Source organism: Sinocyclocheilus anshuiensis, unplaced genomic scaffold (assembly GCF_001515605.1).
Source record: "Sinocyclocheilus anshuiensis isolate Anshui unplaced genomic scaffold, SAMN03320099.WGS_v1.1 scaffold1406, whole genome shotgun sequence".
Lineage (NCBI taxonomy): Eukaryota > Metazoa > Chordata > Actinopteri > Cypriniformes > Cyprinidae > Sinocyclocheilus > Sinocyclocheilus anshuiensis.
The window spans coordinates 280,300-294,561 of record NW_015557146.1 but is presented as its reverse complement, the minus strand read 5'-3'; the positions used below and the strand labels follow the sequence as shown (position 1 = coordinate 294,561).

General features: G+C 42.8%; 1 protein-coding gene across 30 annotated transcripts in view; it reads right to left on the bottom strand.

Annotated features, from left to right (window-relative positions):
• The window catches only part of ptprsa (protein tyrosine phosphatase receptor type Sa), a 237,753-nt gene that overhangs the window by 16,879 nt on the left and 206,612 nt on the right, over positions 1 to 14,262 (bottom strand). For all 30 annotated transcript variants that reach the window (XM_016473225.1, XM_016473226.1, XM_016473228.1 and 27 more), the window contains 5 exons: positions 11,622 to 11,745; positions 8,060 to 8,235; positions 5,450 to 5,569; positions 2,585 to 2,739; positions 1,039 to 1,324 (listed from right to left, as the gene is read on the bottom strand). In XM_016473225.1, the coding sequence (XP_016328711.1) occupies positions 1,039 to 1,324; positions 2,585 to 2,739; positions 5,450 to 5,569; positions 8,060 to 8,235; positions 11,622 to 11,745 (861 nt within the window). The remainder of the gene's footprint in view (positions 1 to 1,038; positions 1,325 to 2,584; positions 2,740 to 5,449; positions 5,570 to 8,059; positions 8,236 to 11,621; positions 11,746 to 14,262) is intronic.

The window sequence follows — 14,262 nt, the reverse complement described above, 5'->3', positions numbered from 1 at the left end:
GATTGTGGCGGCTGTGGGAATGAAGACCACAACTCCCATGATTCCTCACTCAGTCACGGCGTCATCAAACTACTCTTTGTTTATATTGAATACGCGCCCTCTAGCGGCGAAAATTACATATTGTGCCTTTAATGAATCGACAGCCTATCTGCTAATCTTCAACATGTTTTACACTAAACAACACTTTTGGATTGAACTATTTTTAGAGTTTACCACGAAAAAAAATGCTGTTTTATAAGAGAAGTCACTGACTTTTTGCGAGAGGTGGGCTTCAGCTTACAGCATTTCTCATTCATTCCTATGGTATCTGTAAACGGCGATTGAGTGTCACACAACTCTGACTGAAGTTCAGTGACGTCAAGGCTGTAATGTGATTGGTTAAGGCACACGTGATCCAAGTTAGCCGTTACACTTTCTCCAATAGTAAGTAATACAGACCCTCTCATCTCCCTATAGTAAGACAAACTCTGGCACAACTTGGTTTCTAAAATAGCATGTTTGACAATGCTACTCAATAAAAGAGCTTTACTACTACAATTTTTAAAAATAGAAATGCTACTGGGTCCCATTGTTAAACTAATTGGTTTGCCACCTTGCTATTGCTTCCAACACTTCTCCCCGTAGTTGGTGCAAAAAACTGGAAAGAAGGAAATCTTTTCAAGGTCTTGGAGGCCAGAAACCTTCAGGAGTGTTTCAGTCGCCAAATGGAGTCCACAATCCCTCTATGCTCATTAGTGAGCACATCGCTTTTCCTCAACATCCGTCTTCATCGGGTGTTAATTACCCTTCCTACAATCCTTCTCTGGCTGTCATCAACTTTCGTTTGTCTCTGTCACAACTAGAGTTTCACATCTGTGTCTACAGTAACAAAACATGCCGCCAAGAGGTGTCGATTGTTACTAGAGGTTCTATCTGGCACGTTCGATGATCTTGTGCCAACCAGAACAACATTTCCCAGATTATCTGACGAGATGTAATTAAAGATGACTAGTTGCACACAATAAACATGTTCATACTTTTCATATGTCTTGTGGCTACCTTAAACTCCAGCTCCATGCCACTAACGTGCTCTCCGGCCTCCACCTGCGCCAGCTTCTGGATGTAGGAGAAGAGGCTTCGTGCCGCCACCTCTGTATTCCCGCAGGCGACGGCCTCCAGGAGGGCATCATGGATGAAGCTGTACTGGTCTTCTGTCTGCACCATGTAGTTCCTCTGGGAGCGCATGAGGGTCACGTGACCGTAGATGTCCACCGTCTTCTCATGCTTGATGCGCTCTAGCATGGCGTCAATCACGATGAAGCAGCCTGTGCGGCCCACACCAGCACTGAAAACACACAAGTCAGAGATGAAAGTTGCAGGAGAGTTTGGTTTCTTTTAGTTCTGTCAAAATTAGTGTATTAACGCAGCCGATTAATTTTTCCAGTTTAACGGCATTAAAAATATTTAATGCAGTTAATGCAAGGGTGGAGCTAGGGTTGGCCACCTCACTCACAACTGCTGCTTCTGTCTCTTTTTTTATTCTTTACAAGAACTGCATTTATTTAAACACAGAAAGCCTTTTGACCACATCAAACGGGAGACTCTTCAGACGCAAGCTTCAACTTCGAAGAGTCAAATGAGCATGGAAACGGTACAGGTGATGAGGAGCTTCAATAAAACAACAGTGGACTGCAGTCAGATGAGATGTTGTCAGGCCGTATCTCAGTAAAACTGATTATCCTGTCCTGTCAGCCGTTACACTGTGCTTTTCAATTGCACACACAAATACAGCAGCGCACACTGTAGCCTATCATTTTATATTAACGTGCAAATGAAACTACGCGCATGCGTGTCAGATCCACATCACTTTCAGCAGTGGCAGCTCTTAAAGTAATAGCAGCCACATAACCTAATAACCCAGCTGCTGTGATGTCTGTTCATCAAAGAACAAAAGACAAAAGAGGAAATCAATAACTTTTGTAGCTTTAAGGATTCATCTACTTTTAATTTAGAATTTAGTGTTTGCTATAACTTTATTCAATTTCCTACTTGCTGAAGGGCACAGGTAAATATGCCATTTATTATAATGCATTTATTTGAAGATTGTTTTAAGTTTTCTTAAATTAGAAGTTATTTTTTAAAGTGTAATAAATGTTCAAATTGATAGCTCAATTATATTTTAATGTTAGTATAGTCAACATTACATATAGTCAATGGCTAAATATTAGGAAAAAAAGAACAATTTCCTAGAGACATCAGAAGTATTGGTATCAGTGATACTCGCCTTCAGTCATAAAAAAGATGCCATTAAACAAATATTAAAAATATACCATCTTTATGTTGGTTCTATATTAATTTGAAGATTGAATATGAAATGATTGCAATATAAAAGTATATTTAAAAACTTTAATTATTAATCATGATTAATTTCAGAAAAAATTGTGTGATTAATTAATTCATTTGTTTTAAACGATTGAAAGCACTAGTTTCTTTACTAAGAACCAAAGGCCGACTTTAGGGAACAATGCCAAACTTGACTGCAACTTTGAATGATGAGACTGTTCTAGGCTTCGAGAGCCTTGACAAGTAGGAACTGGGTTCAGACCTGCAGTGGGCGATGATGGGGCCAGCATCCGGTGGATTGCAGGTCTTCACCCTCCTGAGGAAGGCCAGGAATGGAGTGGGGTACTCGGGAACGCCGTGGTCCGGCCAGGCGGTAAACTGGAACTGTCGAACCTCTCGCTTTTCACTTGAACCATTCTGAAACAAGAGCCAAGTGCTGTGACGCCAAGTTGCATGAATGCACAGGAATAAATCTTAGCGGTGATAAATCTAGCCCTTGTTCTAGCAATGCATGATTTAATCATGTAAGCATGAGATCATGGAGTTGTCTAGTAGTTCAAGGACCTTACATGTCAGTGTCATAAACATGCTATGTTCGGGAATCGCCTTGTGTCACCAAAATGTCTTCTACAGTGTATTATACAGTGTAACAAGGCAGCCAGGAACATGTCTGCCGCAGAGGAGATTTCGTTAAGAAGAGGGAGAGACATCAGTGTCCTGCTAGTTCTAGCTGCTAGCCTTTATTTCTCATCCTGGACATCTTTAAAGGGAGGTTTTGCATTTCAATGTCGCTGCTGTTCCAACAGAGGCTTCCTTTGAATAAATGAATAAATAAACGATGTAATTAAGAGCAAACTGGCCCAGTTTTGCCAGATACTTTTTTTTTCTCTGGCTGTCTTCTGCAGGCTGTTTCTCCACAGTGGATGGGCTTGTGCAGGATTGTTTTTAAGAATTCATGACTCTGGGTTGACTGTGTGTGTGCGACTGCAGGATATGCGCACACATAAATACACCTCACTGTTCCAGCAAGTATGTGTGTAAGGGTTGTAAGCAAACTCTGACTATTCAAGCCTAGCAATGCAATACAACAACTGTGGTGCAACAAAAACACATAAACAAAAACAGAGAACTAAAACTAAAAAAAAAAAAAAAAAAAAAAAAAAAAAGAGTCATACGAAGACCATCGAAGTGCAAGACAATTTAATTGCTCATTCATAGCTCAGGAGATCTCTTCTGAAACTAGTGGATTACTGGGAAAAATCTGAGAAGATCCAATTACTTACTGTGCTGTCTAGGAGAATCAATTGAGATATTGAAGAGATCTCATTTCTCTATCCTGGGGCTTTAAACGAAAGCTTCATCCCCTAACCATAAGCACGCTCTTCATTCTCTGTATGACAGTCTCTCTTTAATCAATGCTTCTGTTCGTGTCTTACGGGTGCCCTTCACTACAGTAAACGATTTAATTGCTCATTCATAGCTCAGGAGATCTCTTCTGAAACTAGTGGATTACTGGGAAAAATCTGAGAAGATCCAATTACTTACTGTGCTGTCTAGGAGAATCAATTGAGATATTGAAGAGATCTCATTTCTCTTTCCTGGGGCTTTAAACGAAAGCTTCATCCCCTAACCATAAGCACGCTCTTCATTCTCTGTATGACAGTCTCTGTTTAATCAATGCTTCTGTTCGTGTCTTACGGGTGCCCTTCACTATAGTAAAAGCTCAATCCATTTTAATTCATGATACGGTCTGACCGTGCAACTGGCTGACCCCTCTCTATTTCTCTCCCTCGCCCCCAACCACTTCATGTTTACTTGACCGCTGCGACGTCTGGGATGCCAATTTTGCATGGAGTCGTTTTGCACTGGCCACTTAGCTAAGTGCCTCTCTTTGGCAGGCGTAGCATTAAAAGATGATGGATGTGGAATGAGGAGATTATAAAAACATGCGCGTGTGTTGGTGTACGCAGTCGAGATGAGAACACTGGGAGGGTTTGGGAAAAATGCTCCTGTTTGCAATCGTCCCGGTTTGCGTATGTCTGTCGGAGCCCAAAAGCGAAACTGTGTAATGTGTCTGCTCAAGGGTCCACAGGGAAATAAGAGGCCCATGCACAACGTTAAACTCTTGAAAACATCTAAAGCAAAGTGTTCCTAGGAAATACATTTATATAGGGAATACCTTTTATATCAAAAACACCCATTGTGGACTGGGGTGTCCAGTCCTGCTCCTGAAGAGCCAACGTCTTGTAGAATTTGCCTGGAAGTTTCTAACAATCCTGAAGACCTTCAGTTCACCCAAAAATGAAAATTACCACATGATTTACTCACCCTCAAACAATCCTAGGTGTATATGAATTTGGCTTATCCAAATTTCATAATGGGCCGATATTTTGAAGCCCAAAAAAAAGTGCATCCATCCATCATAAAAAATGCTCCACATGGCTCAGGGCGTTAATAAAGGCCTTCTGAAGTGAATCGATGCATTTGTGTAAGAAAAATATCCATATTTAAAACTTTATAAACCATAATCTCCAGCTTCCGCTAACGTTCATATGCACATTCATGAGAAAGTGGCGTTTCAGCGGATGGCATAGGACGTAGATGTAGTGTAAGCTCTGGTGAGAATATGCTATTCTTGTGAGAACCAAGTTTTGTTTACACCAAAGGAAAACCAGACTCCTTTTGGCTTTTTTCGAAATCCTACAATATTTTTATTTACAAATCCTTGTAAATTATGGTGTAATTTTCATTTTTGGGTGAACTATCCCTAATTAGGGTTGAAGCTAAACTCTGTAGGATGTTGGGCCTCCGGGAGCAGGATTAGCCACCCCTGCTGTAGCTGAAACTAGGTAACTAAGGTTGTTTGCATGCAAGGTGGAAACAAAAAACCTTACCTTGTGTAGAGAGAAGGTGCGCAAGCAGAAAGGAAATCCTACAATATTTTTATTTACAAATCCTTGTAAATTATGGTGTAATTTTCATTTTTGGGTGAACTATCCCTAATTAGGGTTGAAGCTAAACTCTGTAGGATGTTGGGCCTCCGGGAGCAGGATTAGCCACCCCTGCTGTAGCTGAAACAGTGCAAACTAAGGTTGTTTGCATGCAAGGTGGAAACAAAAAATCTTACCTTGTGTAGAGAGAAGGTGCGCAAGCAGAAAGTGGCGAGTTCGATGGTGTCCAGGAGCGTCACCTGGATCATACCATAGGTCTCCGTCCCTCTACTTGGCCAGTACTGGTCACACTTTATCTGGAGAGTGTGAGTGAACGTTAACAAACCTTATATCTTTCATGTGGGTTTAGCTGTCTTTTTTGGTGGTCATTGACTCAGATATCTCTATGCAAATACCTCCCGAATTTCAGTGTGCTGAGGAATTACGGTGCCATAGAACCAAATCTCACCAAGACTGAATCAAATAATCATCTGGGAGCCTTTTCGAAAAGACACTAAATTACTTTGGGTTTTCGACATGAGAAGTAAGACTCCTAACAGTCTCCGAACTGATTCACAAATAACGACTCAGTCCTGGGGGTTCACACCTGGAATCTCAAACCCTTCCCGTCTACCCACGTCACATCAATTACGCAGGCATAATGTTTTTCTTCCCTCCTCCGACACCTGGCAAACTGACAGACCCCTGGCCCGCTGTAAAGATGCACTCAATACAGAGCATGGCGAGCAGTTGGGCCGCCCCCCGTGCCCTGATGCGATGTGACAGCTCGCTGCTTCAAAAATGTGCAGGTTTAATGCGTTCTTTGCACTTATGCTGCAGATTGAACGGCTCACTCTGATCGCATCTGACAGAGCTCTAATATGCCATGTGGCGCCCGCTAAGATGGTGAGAGAGAGTGAGAGGGGGCGTCCTGAGATATTGACGGAGTTTGCTGAGCCTGACAGTCTAGGGTGTGACTGAATCGTCTTCGATGAACTTCCAGACGTCACGGCTGAGGGAGTCTTCAAGATGAGGGATTCTTGACTTCCTCTTTCTGTCTCGCTCTCCTTTTTTTGTGGTAAATGGGCCGAACTGCCCCCCAATAGAGCCGAGAGATGATTCCTGGTTGTTATCAGAGAGCCCTTTCCTTATTACCCTCCATTTTCTCCATCCTTTTTGCTCATCCACTCAACCGGCAATGGCAGGATAAAGATATAGTATAAGTATAGTAGTGTATATATAGACTATATATACTATAATAACGCTTATATATATTGCCGTTTAAAAGTTTGGGATCAGTCAGACTTGTAATGTTTTTCTCTAATGCTCATCAAGGCTGCATTTATTTGATCAAACATACAGAAAAAAAAACAGTAATCTTGCAAAATGCTATTACAATATAAAATAATGGTTTCTATTTTAATATCCTTTCAAATATAATTTATTTCTGTGATGCAACGCTGAATTTCCTCAGCCATCACTCCAGTCTTCAATGTCACATGATCGTTCAGAAATCATTCTAATATGCTGATTTGTTATCAGTGTTGAAACTGTTGTGCTGCTTAATATTTTTTGGAACCTGTGATACTTTTTTCTTTGAATCTTTGATTAATACAATTTTTTAAAAGAACAGCATTTATTCAAAATAGAAGTCTTTACTATCACTTTTTATCCATTTAACACATCCTTTCTGAATAAAATATTAATTTCTAAAAAAAATGACTGACTCCAAAATTTACTGAATAATAGTGTATACTGTAACACAAAATTCTATGTTAAATGCTGTCCTTTTTAACTTTATTATTGATCAAATAATCCTGAAAAAAGTATCACAGGTCCCAAAAAGTATTAAGCAGCACAACTGTTTCCAACATTGCTTATGTTAGAATGATTTCTGAAGGATCATGCGACACTGATGACTGGAGGTAATGATGCTGAAAATGACAGCTTTACACGTTATTCTCCTTCAAAATAAGTCTAGAGTAAATCTAATATAATTTCATCATCCACCACACATCTAAATGCCTCTCCTCGACAAACTGCATGATTTCATGTGTCATTCGTGTACGTAGCACAAACAGCGAAGGACAAATTATGCAACAAAGTTCAACACTTAAGGTTAGGGGTTTGTTCAAATCCCTCAGTAGGAGCAAGCGCCATTAATTCTCTGAAACAAGTCACTTGCAATTACACTCGGGGTCCGTGCTCACTTCAGACCTCTGGCAAATAACTTATGAGAGGCTTTTTGCTCATCCACTCAACCGGCAATGGCATTTCAACTGGAATAATGTCAATTTGTTCAGTATGAAGCTCAGTCTTTTTAACAAGGCTAAAAGAGACGGCCTATTATCTTCTTAGGGACTATTAGCTCCCTTCCACAACCTAGTGAGCTGCCTAGCTAGACAGTATTTTAAGACATCACCGGCACGCTCCAGATGTTAAGGTTGTTTCAAAATGAAAGATACCTCCTTTTGGCAAAACTGAAACTGTGGAGAAGACAATCCCAGAATGCACTGAAAACCATTTCATTCAATAGTTGCCTAATTAAAAATGGACCATTTTACCAAATATTTACTTGTACTGCACATTTTGTATGCCGGAGAGGATCATGTTGTTAGCTTAGCAACATGCTAATTCAATATTCTCTCGTGTAGCACTTTTTTGCGACACCTATGTATAGTATTCCAGATTAGTGCATTAGAAGCCTCCATTTCCTTTAGTTTGCTACCTTGGAAGATAGGAAGTGAGACAGCTTATTTGTTTTTAAACACAGCTAATAAGAACTACACTTTCTTGTTTAGCCTCACCCTTGACTTCTCTTCCAGTCTGGTCATCATGACCACGGTGGCGGCTCGTTGCTCCCACACCATTCTCCAAAAGTCTCCGAAGGTCTCTGGCAGCGGTCCCTGCGTGGCTATGTATGCGTTCTGCTTCCTGTAGCCATCAATGTAGTTAGCATTGATGTAGTCGCTGCCTGTGATACCTTGAAACGAAGTAAGAAGGTTGGTAACAGTGAGAGTTAGAGCCGGAGTGACAGAGATGTTCACTTTTCAAGGGACGTATCATGAAAAAGCAGGATTTTGACTGACGCTATGCTACATAACACAAAGCTAACGCAACGTTTATGATACAGAAAACTTAGGTACATCATCAACATATGACCATTCACATTTATAAATTTTTCAAGGGACGTATCATGAAAAAGCAGGATTTTGACTGACGCTATGCTACATAACACAAAGCTAACGCAACGTTTATGATACAGAAACATCAGTACATCATCAACATATGACCATTCACATTTATAAACTGACATGTATTGTGTAAAACAGCCCTCAATGCACATGCAAACTCCTTGTAAAATCTTGTAAAAATACATTTCAGCTGTTTTTGGTGCAAGAAAACGTGACTAACGTTACTTGTCGACTTCAAAAGTGTGGTTTAATACCCCTGTTTCTAGACAGTTCCAAAATGGCTGACGATGTTGTTGTGTGAGTTTCTTAACTTGTGAAAAACTTGCAGCTCCAATAGCATGATATACAGTCACAGTCTGGTAAGAGGCTATTGCAGAGCTTGTGACAGATATCCATCATAGAAAATAATCCCCATGAAAGAAAAGCCATCGAGCTCCATCGCAGCTTTTTCTCACTTCCTTCCAGCTTTTTCTGCCCTGTCTAGCTCTCTGAGGGCCGGCCAACAGCATCCACTGCAGCTGATTTAGGACCAGATGCTATACGATGGAATTAGGCTGGACTAGGAGTAAATCAGCGAGCAGAACCCACGCCGGACCCCGTCTCGCTCTCTTTCTGCCATCACTCTGGGCGGCCCGCAGTAAATCTCCCATAAAGCAGCCAAACATTCTCCTGCCTAAGCTCAGGATCGGTGAGGCGGTGGGAACAGAAGTAAAGCCCTTGTGTGCCACTGCTAGAGGTAACGATCTTGCGGTCTAGGTCTTGAGACCTCTCAAAACCACATAAATATGGCCTTGGCCCTCGAAATTGGAATCTTAGGGTCTTTAGGGTTAGTTCTGGGTCTGGATCTGGACCTTAAAGGCATTTAGTTTTGGTCTAAGTAACAACATGTAATTCTCATAATTATCATAATAATAGTGATTATTAATGATTTAACAAGGCAGTTACAGGAAGTGAAAAAGAAATGTATAGATGAATTACAAGACACTTAATATATATTTATTATTTGAAAGAAGATTTACATGATTTTTAAAAATAATAAGTCACTTGTAATTACACTCGGGGTCCGTGCTCACTTCAGACCTCTGGCAAATAACTTATGAGAGGCATATTTAATTGTACAGTTTATCCAACACAAAAGCTTCAATCACAAACACAGGCCTGCGGTGTTAAATTGTTGTTTTCGTACTTTAACAACGAACAATGAAACACTTGGTTCTTTTCTAGCCCCCGCTACGTTGGAGAAAAAGGCAAAATTAGCAATCAGGGAGAAAAAAGAATGCCATTAAAAGCCTCTTCCCCGTCTCACAAAGCGATCACAGGATTGTTTCGCTTTAGTCATAGCTAAGTGAACAGAGCACGGCTGCCTGCACGAATTGTTCCACCGCTGTGTCTAATGGTGAAATCACTGCACTGTAAAATGGAAATTTCGAACTTGATTAATTTATGCATTTATAGGCGCTGTCTTTGTGATGATTCTGTTACGCCGCGTTATTGCTCATCTAAATTGGGTCGTGGTGAACTATGGCGAAAATCAAGGTGACGCGACGACGAGGAAGGGAACCTGGGGGAAGGGCATAAATGTAAACAGCACAAAGGAGCATTGAGGATTGACAGTCGGCTTTGGATGGAAAAAAGATGGGGGTTTTACCAACATTACAGCAGAATCTCTGCCAATTTTCCACTGTTCCTTCCAAAAGCTTGACAGCTTCTATACCTCAACCAAAGACACTCTGGGATATGGCGGTGCACTATACCATTTGAGTTTAATTTCGGCTGCTTGTGAATTATCGGACTCTTGTTTCCTGTACATGTGCGAGCAGACAATAAAATTGTGTGGGAAGGGAAGAAAGCCAATTGATTTATATGGATAAACACTATAAAAACACATAATAAAGACATAAAAAATGGATGGCGATCTCCCAAATGCACATCCTAGATCTATCAGGTTCTTTGGAAGGATTTTAGGACTTTGCACTGAAATAAATTTCTCAAATAAACAGCCAGACACATCTGTGGGCGACAACAAAGTTCAGTCATTCTGGAACATTCAGATGCAGTGCTTTTCTTTGAAAGAATCAGTGTGTGCGCAGTTCTGCCCGACCTTCGATGGGCGCCAGGATTACGCGGGAGTGGTCGTAGGCGATGACGTTGGCGTAGCGGTTCTTGGGTTTGTTGACCTCCAGGTTGGAATGCTCCCAGGTGAACTGCTGACCCGGATCGATGGACTGTGGAAAGAGAAAACAGAGTGAAGCAACCCTTAGGGCTTTTCCCAATCCCTCAGCATCTCTGGCACGAATACTAATACGAGAAGAGAGTGAGTTTGCATCCGCTAGAACATCAGAATAAGGTGGAGAAACAGAAGGGAGTTCAACACTCAGAAAAGCAGGGTTGAGTGAGGCCATGGGGCCTAGGAGGACTAAAACTAAGGGAAAATAGAGAAATGAGGATCCTTCACAAAGCAGCCCGGATAAACATTCGCAACAAGATAAAAGTCCTCCTGCCGCAATCACAGCCACAGATTAAAGTGTAATTAAAAGCCGTCTGCTATCGTTTAAATATTCACCAGCATTCGGCCAGGTAGCTTTGTCGTGGACAGTGAATAATAGCAAAGGAAACGCTGATAAAAGAGTCTGTTCCTTCCTGTGAGGGGGTGAATTATCTGACGCCAGCAAGATAAATGCCGCCACGTTCCCAATATGAGAATTTCTGAATAAATATTCTATTCCCCTGTCGGGGTAATTTAGTATTCCATTATGATTCCGAGCCTGTTCTTAGGCAATGGCTCAGTCCCAGCTCTTCTAGCTTGAGGGATGTTTTCATTTAGTCGACCGTCTCTGCATGCTGAAACTGCTTGTGAATTATCGGACTCTTGTTTCCTGTACATGTGCGAGCAGACAATAAAATTGTGTGGGAAGGGAAGAAAGCCAATTGATTTATATGGATAAACACTATAAAAACACATAATAAAGACATAAAAAATGGATGGCGATCTCCCAAATGCACATCCTAGATCTATCAGGTTCTTTGGAAGGATTTTAGGACTTTGCACTGAAATAAATTTCTCAAATAAACAGCCAGACACATCTGTGGGCGACAACAAAGTTCAGTCATTCTGGAACATTCAGATGCAGTGCTTTTCTTTGAAAGAATCAGTGTGTGCGCAGTTCTGCCCGACCTTCGATGGGCGCCAGGATTACGCGGGAGTGGTCGTAGGCGATGACGTTGGCGTAGCGGTTCTTGGGTTTGTTGACCTCCAGGTTGGAATGCTCCCAGGTGAACTGCTGACCCGGATCGATGGACTGTGGAAAGCGAAAACAGAGTGAAGCAACCCTTAGGGCTTTTCCCAATCCCTCAGCATCTCTGGCACGAATACTAATACGAGAAGAGAGTGAGTTTGCATCCGCTAGAACATCAGAATAAGGTGGAGAAACAGAAGGGAGTTCAACACTCAGAAAAGCAGGGTTGAGTGAGGCCATGGGGCCTAGGAGGACTAAAACTAAGGGAAAATAGAGAAATGAGGATCCTTCACAAAGCAGCCCGGATAAACATTCGCAACAAGATAAAAGTCCTCCTGCCGCAATCACAGCCACAGATTAAAGTGTAATTAAAAGCCGTCTGCTATCGTTTAAATATTCACCAGCATTCGGCCAGGTAGCTTTGTCGTGGACAGTGAATAATAGCAAAGGAAACGCTGATAAAAGAGTCTGTTCCTTCCTGTGAGGGGGTGAATTATCTGACGCCAGCAAGATAAATGCCGCCACGTTCCCAATATGAGAATTTCTGAATAAATATTCTATTCCCCTGTCGGGGTAATTTAGTATTCCATTATGATTCCGAGCCTGTTCTCGGGCAATGGCTCAGTCCCAGCTCTTCTAGCTTGAGGGATGTTTTCATTTAGGCGACCGTCTCTGCATGCTGAAACTGGGACTAAATAACCCACAATGAGAGATTTGATGTAGCTGTTTACCCTGTGATGATTACAGGCACAAATAACAGAGCACGGATCCTCCACAGGTTGTCCGTGCTCTCGAACCCGTCTCTCTTATCATCTACCCTGCAAACCACGGGTTTCAGCACGCACAGCTTGGATTGGTTTGGTTCTCCTCCAAGCCAAATGTCACACTGCGCTGTGATCTAACGGATCACATATGGACGGAAGCATTATGACATAATCGGGAGTTTGGTAATCCAGAGCATTTTTTTGCATAACTCCCAACCCACATCCTCTGACAAACATCTGACAAAACCCTTTGCACCAAGCATTTTTTTCTGCTTCAAATCAGCTTCCATCTCTAAATGTTTTTTTTCTCTTCTCTAGCCCAGTTCCCCCTCGAGGGAACTCACACTGCGTCGGTAACAACACTAGGGGAACCCCCTCAGCATAGCGCGTCTGAAGCATGAATGAAGAGGGTCCGGAAAGAAGGGGTCAGTCTATTGCTGGTAGCCCCGTTCTGGCCGGCCCGGGTGTGGTTCTCAGATATCATGTCACTCCTGGCAGGCCAGCCGTGGCAGATCCCTCTGAGGAGGGACCTGCTGTCTCAGGCAGGGGGCGAGATATTTCACCCTCGGCCAGAGCTGTGGAAACTGTGGGTCTGGCCCCTGAGGGGGCTCAGTACCTAGAGGCTGGCTTGTCGGCTGGACTGATCGAGACCATACTCAGTTCCAGGGCTCCCTCAACGAGGAGATTGTACGGCCTAAAGTGGAATGTGTTTTCCACGTGGTGTAGAGAGCGTGGGTTGGACCCAGTTAACTGCCCGGTGGCTTCCGTGCTGGAGTTCCTCCAAGATCGCTTCTCTGCTGATCTTACCCCGTCCACACTAAAGGTGTACGTGGCTGTCATTGCGGCTTTTCACGCTCCTTTAGGTGTTGGGCCTCTGGGGAGGCACCAGCTGGTCGTGCGTTTCCTCCGTGGTGCATGGAGGATGAGGCCTGCGACTCGTTCCAGAGTCCCAACTTGGGATCTGGCTGTGGTCCTTGAAGGGCTGTCACTTGCCCCCTTCGAGCCTCTCGAGTCAGCTACGGCAAAGAACCTGACCTTTAAGATGGTCTTTCTCCTGGCAATTACTTCGCTCAAGAGAGTGGGGGATCTCCAGGCCTTGGCTATCTCGCCGACCTGCCTGGAGTTTGCCCCTGGAGGAGTTAAGGCCATTTTACATCCTAGGCCTGGCTATGTGCCCAAGGTGCCATCTAATAGGGCACGGCCGGTGGTTCTTCAGGCCTTCCATCCTCCGCCTCATGTGTTGGCGGAAGAAGAGAGGCTTCATCTGCTCTGCCCTGTCAGAGCATTGAACATCTTTATTCAGAAGTCCTCTCATTGGAGGAGGTCAGAACAGTTGTTGGTGTGCTTTGGATCACCCAAGAAGGGACTTCCTGCTTCCAAGCAGACAATTAGTAATTGGATTGTTCAGGCTATTGCCTTGGCCTATCAGGTACGCGGTTTGCCTTCACCTGTGGCTTTGAGGGCCCACTCTACTAGAGGCATGGCATCCTCTAGGGCCCTCCTGTCAGGGTTCTCGGGGAACAAGGGTTACAGTCGTAACCCGAGACGTTTTCCATACATCACTCACTAGCTACTTTCCATTAGAGATGTGTGCAAAACATTAGCGATATTTTATAAACATTAATAAAAAAGTATTGTGAAATGACAAGAGTTTGCATTAACCCTTTCACACATGAGTTTAAAATATACTAGCTGAGCCCCCAGCGCGAGTATTTTAGGCGACCATCATTTTAGAACTTATCGCCATATTGTTTCCATGGCGACGCGTCATGCTTGTCATGTGATACAACGCAGCCACAATAGCTCTGTATGCCAC